General features: G+C 37.2%; 2 protein-coding genes across 2 annotated transcripts in view; one reads left to right on the top strand and one right to left on the bottom strand.

The window, feature by feature from the left end:
• LOC127622944 (tetratricopeptide repeat protein 9B-like) overlaps positions 1-6,722 on the top strand; it is a 41,133-nt gene extending 34,411 nt beyond the window's left edge. The window contains 2 exon segments of the mRNA XM_052097136.1: positions 2,155-2,337; positions 3,442-6,722. Coding sequence (XP_051953096.1) covers positions 2,155-2,337; positions 3,442-3,536 — 278 coding nt within the window. The 3' untranslated portion in view covers positions 3,537-6,722.
• A 3,832-nt stretch (positions 6,723-10,554) lies between these two features.
• LOC127623290 (mitogen-activated protein kinase kinase kinase 10-like) overlaps positions 10,555-14,938 on the bottom strand; it is a 46,640-nt gene continuing 42,256 nt past the window's right edge. The window contains exon 11 of the mRNA XM_052097683.1: positions 10,555-13,238. Within this exon, the coding sequence (XP_051953643.1) occupies positions 12,826-13,238 (413 nt within the window). The 3' untranslated portion in view covers positions 10,555-12,825. The remainder of the gene's footprint in view (positions 13,239-14,938) is intronic.

Below are 14,938 nucleotides of genomic sequence, written 5' to 3'. Positions count from 1 at the left end.
TTTTGCATATTTATTAAAAAAGAAAAACTGAAATATCACATGGTCCTAAGCATTCAGACCCTTTGTTCAGTATTTAGTAGAAGCACCCTTTTGATCTAATACAGCCATGAGTCTTTTTAGGAAAGATGCAACAAGTTTTTCACATCTGGATTTGGGTATCCTCTGCCATTCCTCCTTGCAGATCCTCTCCAGTTCTGTCAGGTTGGATGGTAAACGTTGGTGGACAGCCATTTTCAGGTCTCTCCAGAGATGCTCAATTGGGTTAAAGTCAGGGCTCTGGCTGGGCCATTCAAGAACAGTCATGGAGTTGTTGTGAAGCCACTCCTTCGTTATTTTAGAGGTGTGCTTAGGGTCATTGTCTTGTTGGAAGGTGAACCTTCGGCCCAGTCTGAGGTCCAGAGCACTCTGGAGAAGGTTTTCGTCCAGGATATCACTGTACTTTGCCGCATTCATCTTTCCCTCGATTGCATCCAGTCGTCCTGTCCCTGCAGCTGAAAAACACCCCCACAGCATGATGCTGCCTCCACCATGCTTCACTGTTGAGACTGTATTGGACAGGTGATGAGCAGTGCCTGGTTTTCTCCACACATACCGCTTAGAATTAAGGCCAAAAAGTTCTATCTTGGTCTCATCAGGCCAGAGAATGTTATTTATCACCATCTTGGAGTACTTCAGGTGTTTTTTAGCAAACTCCATGCAAGCTTTCATGTGTCTTGCACTGAGGAGAGGCTTCCGTCGGGCCACTCTGCCATAAAGCCCCGACTGGTGGATGGCTGCAGTGATGGTTGACTTACTACAACTTTCTCCCATTTCCCGACTGCATCTCTGGAGCTCAGCCACAGTGATTTTTGGGTTCTTCTTTACCTCTCTCACCAAGGCTCTTCTCCCCCGATAGCTCAGTTTGGCCGGACGGCCAGCTCTAGGAAGGGTTCTGGTCGTCCCGAACGTCTTCCATTTAAGGATTATGGAGGCCACTGTGCTCTTATGAACCTTAATGGCAGCAGAAATTTTTTTTGTAACCTTGGCCAGATCTGTGCCTTGCCACAATTCTGTCTCTGAGCTCTTCAGGCAGTTCCTTTGACCTCATGATTCTCATTTGCACTGACATGCACTGTGAGCTTTAAGGTCTTATATAGACAGGTGTGTGGCTTTCCTAATCAAGTCCAATCAGTATAATCAAACACAGCTGGACTCAATTGAAGGTGTAGAACCATCTCAAGGATGATCAGAAGAAATGGACAGCACCTGAGTTAAATATATGAGTGTCACAGCAAAGAGTCTGAATGCTTAGGACCATGTGATATTTCAGTTTTTCTTTTTTAATAAATGTGCAAAAATGTCAACAATTCTGTGTTTTTCTGTCAATATGGGGTGCTGTGTGTACAATAATGAGGAAAAAAATGAACTTAAATGATTTTAGCAAATGGCTGCAATATAACAAAGAGTGAAAAATTTAAGGGGGTCTGAATACTTTCCGTACCCACTGTATATCTGATCTGTCATCAGTAATTTTAAGTTTTATTTTTGCCCTTTTTGACCATAGTGCCAATAACCTATATTACACATTCATCAATTGTGTGAATTTCAGGTGGGACAATCTGTCTTTCTCACCATTGGCAGATGGGGAGTTTTCTGGAAACCTGTTTGAAAAGTCATTATTTTTGCAATTTCATTTGGTGACACCTAGTGGTGCAGAAATCACATAATTTAGCATTAGATTAGGACGTCTTAATTAGCTTTTTGTCTTTAGACTAGCAGATAAAACAATTACTTCATCTCTGTCACTGAGCCTAGAGTGGCTAAAAGAGTCAATTAGACCTTCTCTTTGTGCTAATGTGATTATCTGGAGCCTGACTGTGACCAATAGTATTAAAAATGGCTGTTTTCAGACTTTGAGTACAACTGATGACTGTAAGAAAATATTGTCCCTTCTCCTACTTTATTACTCAGGCCTGGGTTTTGTAGACTGTGTAGTACTGCTTTATTTCCTGGCTATTTTGATTCCCTTCACCTAGCTGTTCTTTGATATATTCATGGTTTATTGTTTTGCCATGTCCTTGTCATTTTTCTAATCCTCCCTTCTCTTTCTGTTCCTGCCTCTCTCTCTCTCTCTCTCTCTCTCTCTCTCTCAATTTGATCCATTCGTCTTTCTAGCATGCTTGCTGCAGTCAGAACTGGTGAATTATGAGCGAGTTAAGGAATACTGTTTAAAGGTGCTGGGACACCAGCAGGATCACTTTAAGGCCATGTATCGTGCTGGAATCGCCTTCTACCACCTTGGAGACTACGAGTGTGCCCTGCGTTACCTACGTGATGCAAAGTGCCGTGAACCCACAGGTATGCTATTTGAATGGTTTAATATCCTATGCAGAAATTCTGTATGTCTTTTGTTGATTGGTTAAATAAATATAAAAGGTTTTTCCTAGATTTTGCACTCTCAACATTTTATTAGTTAAGGCTCATTAATGCATTTACTTTATAATCTTGACATGCGCTTGCCTATATGCGTGTTACCAAGGTTGCAGGTGACAAACAATCAGCAGAATGCATTCTTGCATTCTATCAGCACTATTTTTTTTAATCAATGGTCTATGTACACATGCAGCAGACCAACATTTTTGGCTATCATGCTGCATCCAGAAATGTGTGTGTGTGTGTGTGTGTGTGTGTGTGTGTCTTGCACCATGTGCGCTGCATTTTAGGTTGCTTTGTTAAAAAAAGTTTAAAAGATCAAATTTTAAAAATACTTTAAAAAGTTGATCATTTCATATATTCATATTTGATCACATATGCATGTATATGAATGCATGTATTTCTATAAAAAAAGCATGCAAAATAACATAAAGCAAACCTGGAATACACGTCCTATTACACGTCAATATTGGGAAAACTAGGCAAATAGTTATTAATATTTTTTAACATGCATTTGTTTTTCGGTTGAAAAGGTTTTACTCTAAAGTGATAATTATATGTAAATTGAAGGTTCTATATAATAGGACTTGAATGTTTTGCCACAAAAATTCAATGGAACAATAATATTTATCTGGGTGTGGGATAAGCATCATTAATGCATTGAATGTGTACATTAGAATTGGTGTTTGGGAGTTTATGCACTTCTAAATGCACTTCTGTTTAATTCTGTTGTGCTCTGTCAAGCCATATGCGTTCTGTGTGAACGCCTCCCTAAAGCTGGTCTACTTATTTCTTCCTCCCTTGCGTTTCTCATGGTTAAGTAATTAGTTACTGTTATCTAATTCAAAATATGAAATTATATTAATATGCAAGTCTGTTTCTGTGACAGCTAAATTCATTGTAATGTCATTGAAATATAGACATAGTTTTGAATCTGTTGAGCAAACATTTGTAATGTTATCAATTAAGTAATCAAATTACAATTTTAGATGTGTAACACTGACTTTATTCCATCCTCTCTCCATCCAGACACAAACGTGCTTCGATACATCCAGCTGACAGAGATGAAGATGAGTAAGAGCGGTCAGCAAATGCGTGAGAGTGGGAAAGAGTCGTTGGGTTAACTCCACCCAAACCCCACTCTGCCCCCTTTAAGCCACGCCCTCTCAATACAAAATCTCTCTTTCTGAGTCTCTCCCCTTTTCCACAATGCTGTTCATTCCATGGACAACCTGGATACACATGCTGTGCCCGCATTTGAAACGGACTCCAAATAGGCACAGCTACACCACACGACCCTCGCTTTGAGGTATATTTGTCCCTTTAAATCCAGTGTCCCTGGTGCTTTTCATTTCCCAGGTATAGAGATTCAGACTGATAGACAAACAAGAAAAGGAGGAAATGCTGTGTAATAATGATGTAAACAAAGGGAATCTGACATAACTGTTTAAAATTACATTATCAAGTAAGGATTTCAAAATGTGTATAATGTTTTGAATAGAATCATATTCTACTGTAATACGAGCTGGTTGAATTTGAAATGGCTCTCCTGTGTGTCTTGAGTCTATAGGCAATGAAAAGAGTCAAAGCACATGTTTCAAAGTCACACTGCTGCTGAATTGCAGATGTCAATGATTAGACTTGTGACCATTGAACTCTGTGTGATACATTTAGAGCCACTTGTCTCCCATCCACTCCATTCAATACAGATGAGGAAAGTCAATATTTCATAGCACCATCTCAATCTTGCTGGATGTTGATCTCAATTCACGATTGCCTGCAATGCCTCTTATTTTCTGTCTCCTTTATCTCTCTCTTGAATTTGGGCACATCTCAACTCAATTTCTGAACTGTTTCAATTCAAGGGCTAATTCAAGTGTGTGATTTGTCCTTAAATATCGATTTTGTTTTTCTCACAGTTTGTTACTGTTCTTTAGTGGTTTAAGCAAGTTGTTATCTTTCCCTTTCTCAAAGGTACAAAATCCTCCGAAATAATGTAAGAAAGTGCTTTTTGAACCTTGTAGTTTATCTCCCCCTGGCATATGTTGTAACATTGGACTGTCCAATAGCCCTTTTGGAATTTTATTAGATAATGGAGCCATATTTAAAATGCTTTGATGTGTAATGTCATTACATTCCAAACCCAAATGTCCAAGCCGCTCTTTTCCACACAATGGAAATGAATGGTGACCATGGCTGTCATTAATCCCTTTCCACTTTCATTTAATTAAAAGGAAACACAGCTTGGACATTCTGCTAGATATTACCTCTTGTGTTCCATGGAAGAAATAGTCATAAAGGTTTGGAACAACATAGGGGTGAGTAAATGATGACAGAAATTTAATTTTTGGGTGAACTATGCCTTAGATAAGAAATAAGAATTAACATGTATCTACATCGAATGTTACCAAAATGATGTTAAGCAAAAGGACAAAAATTATCTGTTAACACATAACTGTCATAATGACAAGCATAAGGAAGCATTAATGTTATGCTTTTTTTTTAACCTCAAAGTCCACATTTCTAGCTTTTAGATGGATACAACTTTACTCAACCACAATAATTTGGTAATGTTTTGTCCATCGAGGGAGTATCTCCTTTGGATTCATTAGAATGTGCAGACGCCTTTGACAGAGTCTAGTTTAGATTAATGGCTTTGAGGAGATGGGGGACAGACAGATGAAATTATACATCTGACCTAATATAAGGCAGAGATTTATTTGTGTCAGTGGGGGTCTGGGGATGTTTTATCATGGATTTAGAGAACAAGACAACCTGATGAGATTCAGAAAGGAGAGCAGGAAGCCAAAATCTGTGGTTTTCTGTAGAGTTCTGCATGCGCAGGTTTCATCTGGGCCTGCCAATGGTCATACCACCCCACAGTTTAGCATCTTTGTTGCTTTGACACTGGAGATTTTATCTTAAAGGTGCACTCAGTAATTTCTTCTCCTTAGTTCCTAAACTTCTCCCAAATAGCAATTTTGACAAATCTCATTAAAATGACGTATACTCCCATAAACTGAAGACCCTATTATGTCAGTGGCCTAGAAAATGTCCAAATTGTTAAAATAAAATTAGGATATCTGATGGCGCTTGTAATATGGCAGAACGGGGTCAATTTCAGGGTACATGAACATTCGGAACCAACATATCAATATCCTCAAAAATGAACAAAACTAAAACTAACCGCAGCAGTTATCAAAACATAATGCATCCATGCCCGAAGGTGTTTGTATATAGTCCAAGTATATTTGGGTGAAGAAGAGCAGCGAAAAATCTTACTGAGTGCACCTTTTAGTGATCAAAGCAATTATTGATAATGTAGCACAGATTGACAAAGAAATCAAATACTTTCTGTGCTGTTGTGAGGCTTTCCACCTTTTCAGCTCTGTCGTATGTCTCTTCTGTTTTTGTGACTGTTCTCTTTCCACTTCACCTTTGATATGTTCTTTTCATTTCTGTAAATGGTAAAGGTAATTTTATCTATAACATCACAATACTGATATCCTATATGGAATTTATGTCTTCACCTTTGCTTCTTTCAGCAATGGTCCATATACTATACTATCCCCATGTGCTGGATCTCTTTCTGCACAGATGGAGAAACATCAGACATGACTGTTGTCAGTAGACAACAACAAAAGCACAAACTGGTTTATGGACAAGCAAATAAACTATCTGTACTTTACTTTTCTTGGATGTCACTTGAGGTATGTGTTTGTTGAATGTCAAAGTAGATTTGTGCGGTTTAAAAATGGTTGTCAAAAGCTTTACTTTATTCAATTGTTTTTATCAGTATGTGAGAGAGCAAATGAGAAGGATAAATAAAAGAGATTTATGAAAAATATATTTAACATTGTAAGGGGCAACTTTGTACCTGTGTAAATGTTTCATTTACCTCTTGTATTAGGCTTGGTTTTTTTTTTTGTTTGTTTTTTCCTGGATTGCCAGTCCAAGGATTCAGGGTATGCCCTTTGACCTCTAGAGAGAAAGGTCATCTGTGGTGGGTAAGAAAATGACAGTAGGGGATTCCCAGAAGAGGATGAAGAGGTGAGGGAACCTGACTGAACCGACCGAGAAAGACAAATCCACTGGATTCTTTTTCCTTTTCTGTTCTGGAGAGAGAGACTTGGACCCTCTGGTTGTTCCGGTTACTATAATGTGAATGCATTAACATTCATTGCCTCCTTGGGAAGTGCATACTTCCACTGAACATCAGAAGACCTGCAAACTAGTTACATTTACCTGCAAGTCCAGGAATGCACTACTGATTGGTATTTGAAGTCTACAAATAAAGTTTAAAAAGAGAAAATGCAAGAGTATTTTGTTTACCTCTGTAATGTAAAATTCCCTCGAATCTAGTGCAAGACCGAACACTGACATTTAGAGAAGAAATTAGATGATAAAGGTCAGAGAATCTCATATTAACGACAGTCCCCACAATCCCCAGTTTCTGATGTAATCAATTAAATGTGGTTCTAATGTTCCATTTGAAGTGAGAAACATCTTTGTTAACCAAAAATGAGTATCCAAGCTGCCTAAACAATCTCCATCTGTGCAAACCATCTCCAGTGTGAACAACAGCACAAAATTGGCATCTTTGAGCCAATGAGCTTCAAAGTCAACATGAAACGGCATTTGCAACCTATTTTACTTCCATAATGTTATGTTAGTCCAAGTGCAACAACTATACAATGAGAATAAAATGTTGGGTGGGACATCGGACCCTATTTTAAGAGTGCAAGCGCTAAGCGCAGCACTGTCTATAAGTCTTAAGTGCGTTTTGGTAATTTCTCTCTCTAGTCTAGGCGAAAGTGGGTTTGGCGAAATCGCACGCGCAACATGCTAATGGGCTGGGCCAAGTGCAATTCTTAGGTTCTTCTCCAGTTATGCAATGTCTGCTTCCTATTATATAGTCCATTCCTTCAAGCACCAGCGATATAAACATAAACAGCACATTCATATGAAGTTTGTAGTGTAAATGGACTATCTGCAATGAATTACATTAATAGAAATATGAACATGCTCTTTTTATATGATTAGAAAATGTTATTCTCATTAGGACTTGGATGTATACTCCAATTAAATTGTAAGGAAATGTAAGTATTATTAATCAAAATATTTTTAAATTCAAATGACACCAAACGAAACAAAAATATAATCAAAATAACGAAATGGTAAAAGAAAATCAAACCAAATCTAAACATTTTATCCTCTGTAACTTCTTTCACTGGCACCTTCTGTAGTGACTTAAAGATCACTCTATGACAACAGGTGGAAAAATACCAATACAAAATATATCATAAACACAATTGTAAATATAACATAATAATGATAATTGAAAAATAAACCATGACCTATGTACTTTATAGTTTAACACAAATCTCACATTTTTGTTTCACAAGACGGCTACATCTCTGATCATTAGGGACATAATTTGATGTTCCACTATATTTGGACATGAACTTTATTACCACCTGCTTGTGGAATATCTAAACTGCACATGTAGGAACTGAATATAAACTTTGCAGTGAAAACAGACCTGCTTTTGAAATGCCTTAGCACAATGACTTATTTCTCAGTAAAATAGCAAATTGCGCTTTGTGTCACTTCATTAAGATACAATACACCCACAGTTTGTGTGCATACACCCAAAGATAGTGCAAACACTCCCACCTATGTCCACTTGTGCATTGTGCTGGCAAGAAAAATGGACTTAGAATTAGCGCTCTAACAAAAATTGTGCTTTGCGCACTCAAGAAAATAGAGCTCATGGACTTTATCCAATTGGAATTAACTGGAATGTGATAGGTGGGTGTTCCACAACAGAATGGAGCCAGACCTGAATGCATGAGAACTTGCATTGTTATTGTGCTACACAACAAGAGGTCTTACATGAACATGCAAACCACTGTGAATGAGCTTTTCTCAAACACTAATGAATGTGCAACGGACGTCAAGTGTTGTCTCCCTACACTAACACAATCATTTGTAACATCAAAGAGGGAACACATAAATTTGGAATGGAATTTGTAGATGATATCATGAATAAAGAAATCAATGTGTAGAAAATGAAGCATGGAAATACAGTATCTTACTATTGAGAGCATTTGAGATCATTTTGAAAATGAATGATAAAGGAGACCATAAAAGAACACAAAACGAATATTTAGTGTTAACTAAATTAGGGAATGTCAAAATATAATCTTCGTCTCTTTTTGACAGTCCTTCGCACAGGTCTGTCATGTCCACCATCTTCCCTTTTTTCTTTGTTGTTGCTTTTTATAGCATTGCCATGGAAGTGAAGCATGGTTGCTAAGGAACTGGCTGGCGTCTGGGAGCTCAAGAGTGGCTGCTGCTTTCACAGACAAGACCAAAGATTTGCAAGTGTTTGACTGCATGGTTGTGTACATGTGTGGTGTTGTAAGCAGTGGCAAGTTTGAGGCTGTTATTTTATGGTATACAAATAGCTGTGGGCAGCTGTTTACATTGCAAATGAGACAGAACCAGTTTTGAGGTGTAGTTAACCCCAAAATGAAAATTGTGTCATCATTCACTCACCATCGTGTCATTCCAAACACATATTATTATTATTATTATTATTATTATTATTATTATTTTTTACAATGGAACACAAAAGTCTAACATTGATTTTGGGTGAACTAACTCTAAGGTCAGTCTTCACATCCAATAGTTCAATTGATGGAATTATTTATTTATTCATGTCTATAACAGTTTTTTATTGTTTTCATTGCATCTCTCTCTCTCTGTCACCCAACAGGGAGAGGAATGCTTCAGTATGGTATCCTCCCATGTCCTCAGAGGAAGTGGTTGCTGATGTAAACAGACTACCGTGCTAGCTAGTGCCTGCCGCCATGTGTTCAATTGAGTCCTAATTATAGTTTTGCTTTGATGAGGTTTACCTTAAATTTTTCTGGTAAATCTGTTCAGAAAGTTGTTACTTTTTATGCTTTTGTGTACATAAAAGCGCATACAGTAGTAAACACACATATCCATTCAAGGAATCCATTGCGCCATGCGGTGAGGTGAACTAGCAGTGCAAGACTTTGTCGACATCTGGTGGCTATCTTTAAAATACATCAGACTTTTTTGTTAATGTGCGGATGGAAAATGATTAATTGGGCCTGGACACCTTAAAAGAGGTCATGACATGAGGAGTCAATTTTTCCTTAATCTTTTGACATTTAAGAAGTCCTCCTATAAAAACACACTGCCAGTTCCAGAATCAACAAGGCATTTCCGTCCACAGCTTTTCCTGGTAAAAAAAAAAAAAACCCAACAAAACATGCAAATGTATGAGAATTGTATGCAAAATTATGAGTGCACTTGCGAAAATGTTTCTATCTTGCAATTTTCTAATTTAATTGTTTATTTTTCCTTAGAAATTATATTTTCAGCATAATAGTTTGAGATAAAACTTTGTGCAAACCAAGATGATTAAAATGATATATATTACATGTGATGTTGTAGGTTAATTTTCAGAGCATCTTAAATGCTTTAATGAAAGAAAACCTGTCCTTTTGTACAAAATAATTTAACAGTTAATGTCACAAATTTGCTTATTTGATTACTGATCATGAAATCAGTAATATACAGCCTTTTCCAGATAATTACCTGCACATTTCAGGTTAGAGGTCATGTGTGAACACGACTTTTTTGAAAATACTGGTAAATTTTGCTCTGGCAATTTCCCTTAATGAGAAATTGTATCACTACATATAAATTTCCTTTCTGATGGTATGTGTAAACAGCACATACATTTACCAGTAAAGGCAACCCAACGGTGTGAATGGGGCTTATATTTTTAATGACTTCACTATTATTCTAACATGTAAAAACTATGAATTAAAAAGAATGTGTACATGTGTACAAACTATTGACAGGTACTGTACATCAAATGTAAGCCTGGTAAATTACCGTAATAGTGCTCCATTAACTTAATATATAATTAATGTGGTATTACAGCTTGTAACAAGATCTTTAAGATGGTGTTGTGTAATTCTAAAACCACATGTGATTATTTTGTGTTAGACAGCGAAAAATTAAATAAGAGGAATTGGATTTCAAAAGAAACACATTATTACTTCAATTGTAACAATTATTTTAATAAATACTCTTAGTATTTCCTCACAGGAAATAAGGGGGTGGGTTTGTTCAACCCCTGCAAAGAGAATTACCCCATACAAATAAGAACAATAAGAACAGATTATGCACATGCCCACTCTCACACACATGTACAGGCATTCTCATTGGTGGACAGTCAAAAAAAAAAACTGTCTACTACCAGGATAAACAGTTCAGCACAAAGAAGTTGAAAAACATCCGGTGTGTCTCTCAGCAAAGTCAAGTCCATCAACAGAATAACGTCATTATGATGTCATCACATGACATGACAGTGTCCTTCAAAAAGCCCAGTGGTGATGCATGTTACGATCTTGTGAACATGCATACTATTCCTTTCTGTTGAGTTGAACTGCTGAATAGGCAGAGGAAGAACGTCAGGGGTTCCAATTAAGGAGGTCCGTCTGGCTGTTTGGTACACAATAATAAAAAGATAGGTAGTACATTGTTGCATCTTTATTGCAAATTGTAATTGTAAAACACCCTATTTTTCCCATTTCTGCCTTCTGCTCTCCTCATAATGGTCCTCAAGGGAGCTATCATTGTATTGAGAAGAAAGGAGGCTTTTCAAAGGATTTTTATTTCAGAGGACAATATATGAGCAGAGCAAGGGTTTGCTCATCCAGGGTTCATTCAAACGGACATGCACTCAAACACACTCACAAATGCACAATAAGAAAGCCTCTGCTCTGAGCACAGCACACCAAATCACGTTTAGTTTCACATTTTGACTGCTCTCACAATCTGATTATGTCTTGGAGAGAGTCCATGAGATGTCATTTTTTTCCACAAATAAAAATATAACAATCTTATAGTACACCTATTTTTGTATTTTGACAATATTTTACAATGAATGCAACTTGCAAAGAGCAATGTACCATTGTGATCCCGTACCATCACAATGAACTTCATTCACAATTCCCCTGGTTATAAATAAGAAATGATTAGACAGCCATTCACACAAGACTTGTTCTTGAATTCGAAAACAGCTAGGCGCAACATAACAGAACAGAATGCAGACACGTCAAAACTCGTTTTTAAAATTGTAAGTGTTTTTAACTTGACATGGCATCTTATAAATGGGGCACTTACAGAGCGCAATGGTCAAAGACATCTATAAAAACAGAACTTCAATTCAAGTTAAGCTCAATCAACAACATTTGTGGCATGATGTTATTTAAAACAAAACTAATTTCCACTGGTCCCTCGTTAATAAATAAGCAATGTGGTTACAGTAAGGCACTTGCAATGGAAGTGAATGGGGCCAGTCCATAAGCATTCAAATCCACACCGTTTCAAAAGGTATAGCCACAAGACGTAAACAATATATGTGCTAACATTATTTTAGAGTCATAAAATCAGGAATTTAATGGCATTAGGGTGTGTACTAGATTACCAGCGTTACGTCATTGTGACAATAATGTTGTAATATTGGATATATCTTTACACACTTCACAGATAAGATTATTAAGTAATTTTACCGCACTAAAATCATGTTAGCATGTCTAATGTTTACATCTTGTGGTTACACTCTTGAAACTATGTGTATTTTAGCATTTATGGACTGGCCAAATTCACTTCCATTGTGTCTTACTGTAACCACAATTTCTGCTTATTTTTAAACGAAATAATTTTTTGTGGAAATCAACATTATGCCACAAATGTTGTTCATTGAGCTTAACTTGTACTGAACCCAGAACATTCCTTAAACAAACAGCATAAACAGAGACATTAACACGTCCCATGTGAACAGCCCCTTACTAGACTGTACAATGTGCACACACTGGATAGAACGATGGCAAAAAAGAGCTTGTCATATTTCCTTGTCTGCGCCCATCGAGACAATGATAAGATTAGAGAGACAGGGCCTATGATAACAGATATGGACAAACAAGGAAGGTCACAGACCTACAGAGAAACAGGGGTGTAGTTAGTGCCCTCTCCTGCTGCATGTAATAAAGCTTCTCGCTATAGGCTGGCACTTAACCAACCGACCTCAGCCATTATGAAGCCCATTAAGTTCAGAGACAATGAGTCATTGCAGAGAGGCTGAGATAAACAAATCAAGATCATTTATCTCTAAGCTGGATCCCGAACTGTCTCGAAGGAGTCTGTCTAGCCACTGCAGAGGGCAGCTTTTCCCATTTCAGCTGCCTACCACAGAACATGGTTTGCTGGAATCAGAGGGCAAACTGTGGGGAACCACTTTTACGACTGCCACAGAGTGCTGGTAAAGGGTACATTATCCCAGGCTGTGATAACGGTGTCTCTCTATGAGAAATGTTGACCGCACAGAGTGGGCTGCGGGTGTTTTTTTCCGCACAGAGGGACCGTGCTGTCCTGGTTCTGGCCTTCCATGTCCACGTCCAGGAGGCTTTTATGGGCGATGCTCACCCCTGCACTCACTCCACTGTCTCCTGAGCCCAGCGGACTGTCACAGCTGCTACCGGGAGATGAGCTCAGTGTCCGTGACAGAGACAAGAGCTTCCAGGGGTCCGGACGTGCCCGAGTTGGGGTGGGACGGGGACGAGGAGCAAACTCAAGGGTTTTGGGACGCTCGAGAGTGCCCGTATGAATGTCTGGCTCAGGCATAGAGATTAGCAGAGGGGGTTTGCGTCGATGGGCAGGGGGATAGACCATAGATGGGTCAGGTAGGCGTGGAATGTCAAGAGTTTCAGATGAACCTGGGAGAAACATTTGAAAGTCTTATTTACAACGATGAATCATTATCAAGAAAATAAATAACATTTTCTTTAATTTACTCGCATTACAGTTCACACTCAAGATTAAAATAACTGTGAAGAACACATCCGAGGCATGTTTAACCCCAAAATGTAATTTAATCTTTAATTTTCAATTGCTTTAAGAAAGTTAAGCTTTTAAGGACCATTCATATTTTTTGATAATTAAATACATTTTTAACAATCAAGTAAATTTTGCCTCAAAATTCTCATTACAAATCGTATTCTTTTTATAGTAATGCAAAAACAAACCAACAACATGGTAAAGCATTTACACATCATAGTAGTATTTGCTGTTATGCCTTTAATTTATGCTGATTTAAATATGTGTGTTTTTAAAATCGAAATTAGGTGAATCTCATGAAACCTGCCAAGAACATGTCCGAGTCACATTTCTCCCCAAAATCATAAGAAAGATAAAAAAAACGTGATTTTTTACTTTACTTAAACAACAACAACAAAACTATAATATACTACTAACATTGTAATATTGACACATCATTGTAGTATTTGTTTTACTGCCTTTAATTTATGCTGATTAAAATACTAATAAAAAAACCAGTAATTTATTTTACTGTAATATATGAAAATGAAATACAGTAGATATCAAAGTGAGTTTTTTTTATTTTTTATTGTAATTGGGTAAATGTCATGAAACCTGTCAAGAACATGCCTGGGTCATATTTCTCCCAAAAATGAAAAGAAAGGTAAAATAAATGGTATTTTGCTTAAATAAATTAAGCCTATTTTTAGGACCATTAAGAATTTTGTTTTTTTTGCCATTGTAAAATTTCCATTAAATACATATTCCTTTCAAATTCTCAATACAACTCTCATAATTTGCATTGTAAATTATGTATACACTACATCATGGTATTATTTGCTGTACTGCCTTTAATTTATAAATGCATTTTATTAGTCATTTTATTTACTGTAATAAAAAATACAGTAAAATAATGTTAAACATCCAGACATACTACAGTAATGATGAAAATGCAGAAAATGTATTATGTTAACTCTCATGAACATAATGGGCCCATTTACACCTTGTACTAAGTGACTGGTGTAGTGAGCGATGAATAATACGCTTATTTTATGACCATTAAGTTTAAATATTTTATTTTTCTTTATTTATTTATTTATTTTTTGCTTTGTGACATTTTCCTTCCAAATTCGAATCCTAATAATTCTAACTCAAATCTCTGTTCTGTTCTACAATGGGGAGAAAAAACTGCAATAAAACAATAATATACTACTAACATTGTAAAGTTTTACACATAATGGTAGTATTTGCTTTACTGCCCTTTCATTTATGCTGATTAAAATTAAATAAAAATATAGCTGCAAGCAGCGATGGCGGGCCCAAACCGGTGGCACCGCCACCCCCGTGCCTTTAGGGTTGCTGTGCACGATGGGCAATAACGTAACCTTGCTTTGACCGTCGAGAAGATGTGTGCTGTAGAGCTTGCATCAGTGTGGGCTCTGCAAAAGTGCGCATCGAGGGCACATATCAACCACAAAGTATGCGCGAGCACCCTTCTGATACCTAAAATGAAAAATGACACACCCTACGGTCTCATGGAGTTAATGGACACATGAAATATGTACACAAGACTGAAAATTCATATGAAGTGTGCCATTTG

The sequence above is a fragment of the Xyrauchen texanus genome, chromosome 29, assembly GCF_025860055.1.
Source record: "Xyrauchen texanus isolate HMW12.3.18 chromosome 29, RBS_HiC_50CHRs, whole genome shotgun sequence".
NCBI classification, from domain to species: domain Eukaryota; kingdom Metazoa; phylum Chordata; class Actinopteri; order Cypriniformes; family Catostomidae; genus Xyrauchen; species Xyrauchen texanus.
Note: the sequence above shows the minus strand (reverse complement) of the source record. Positions and strands in the feature narration are given on the sequence as shown.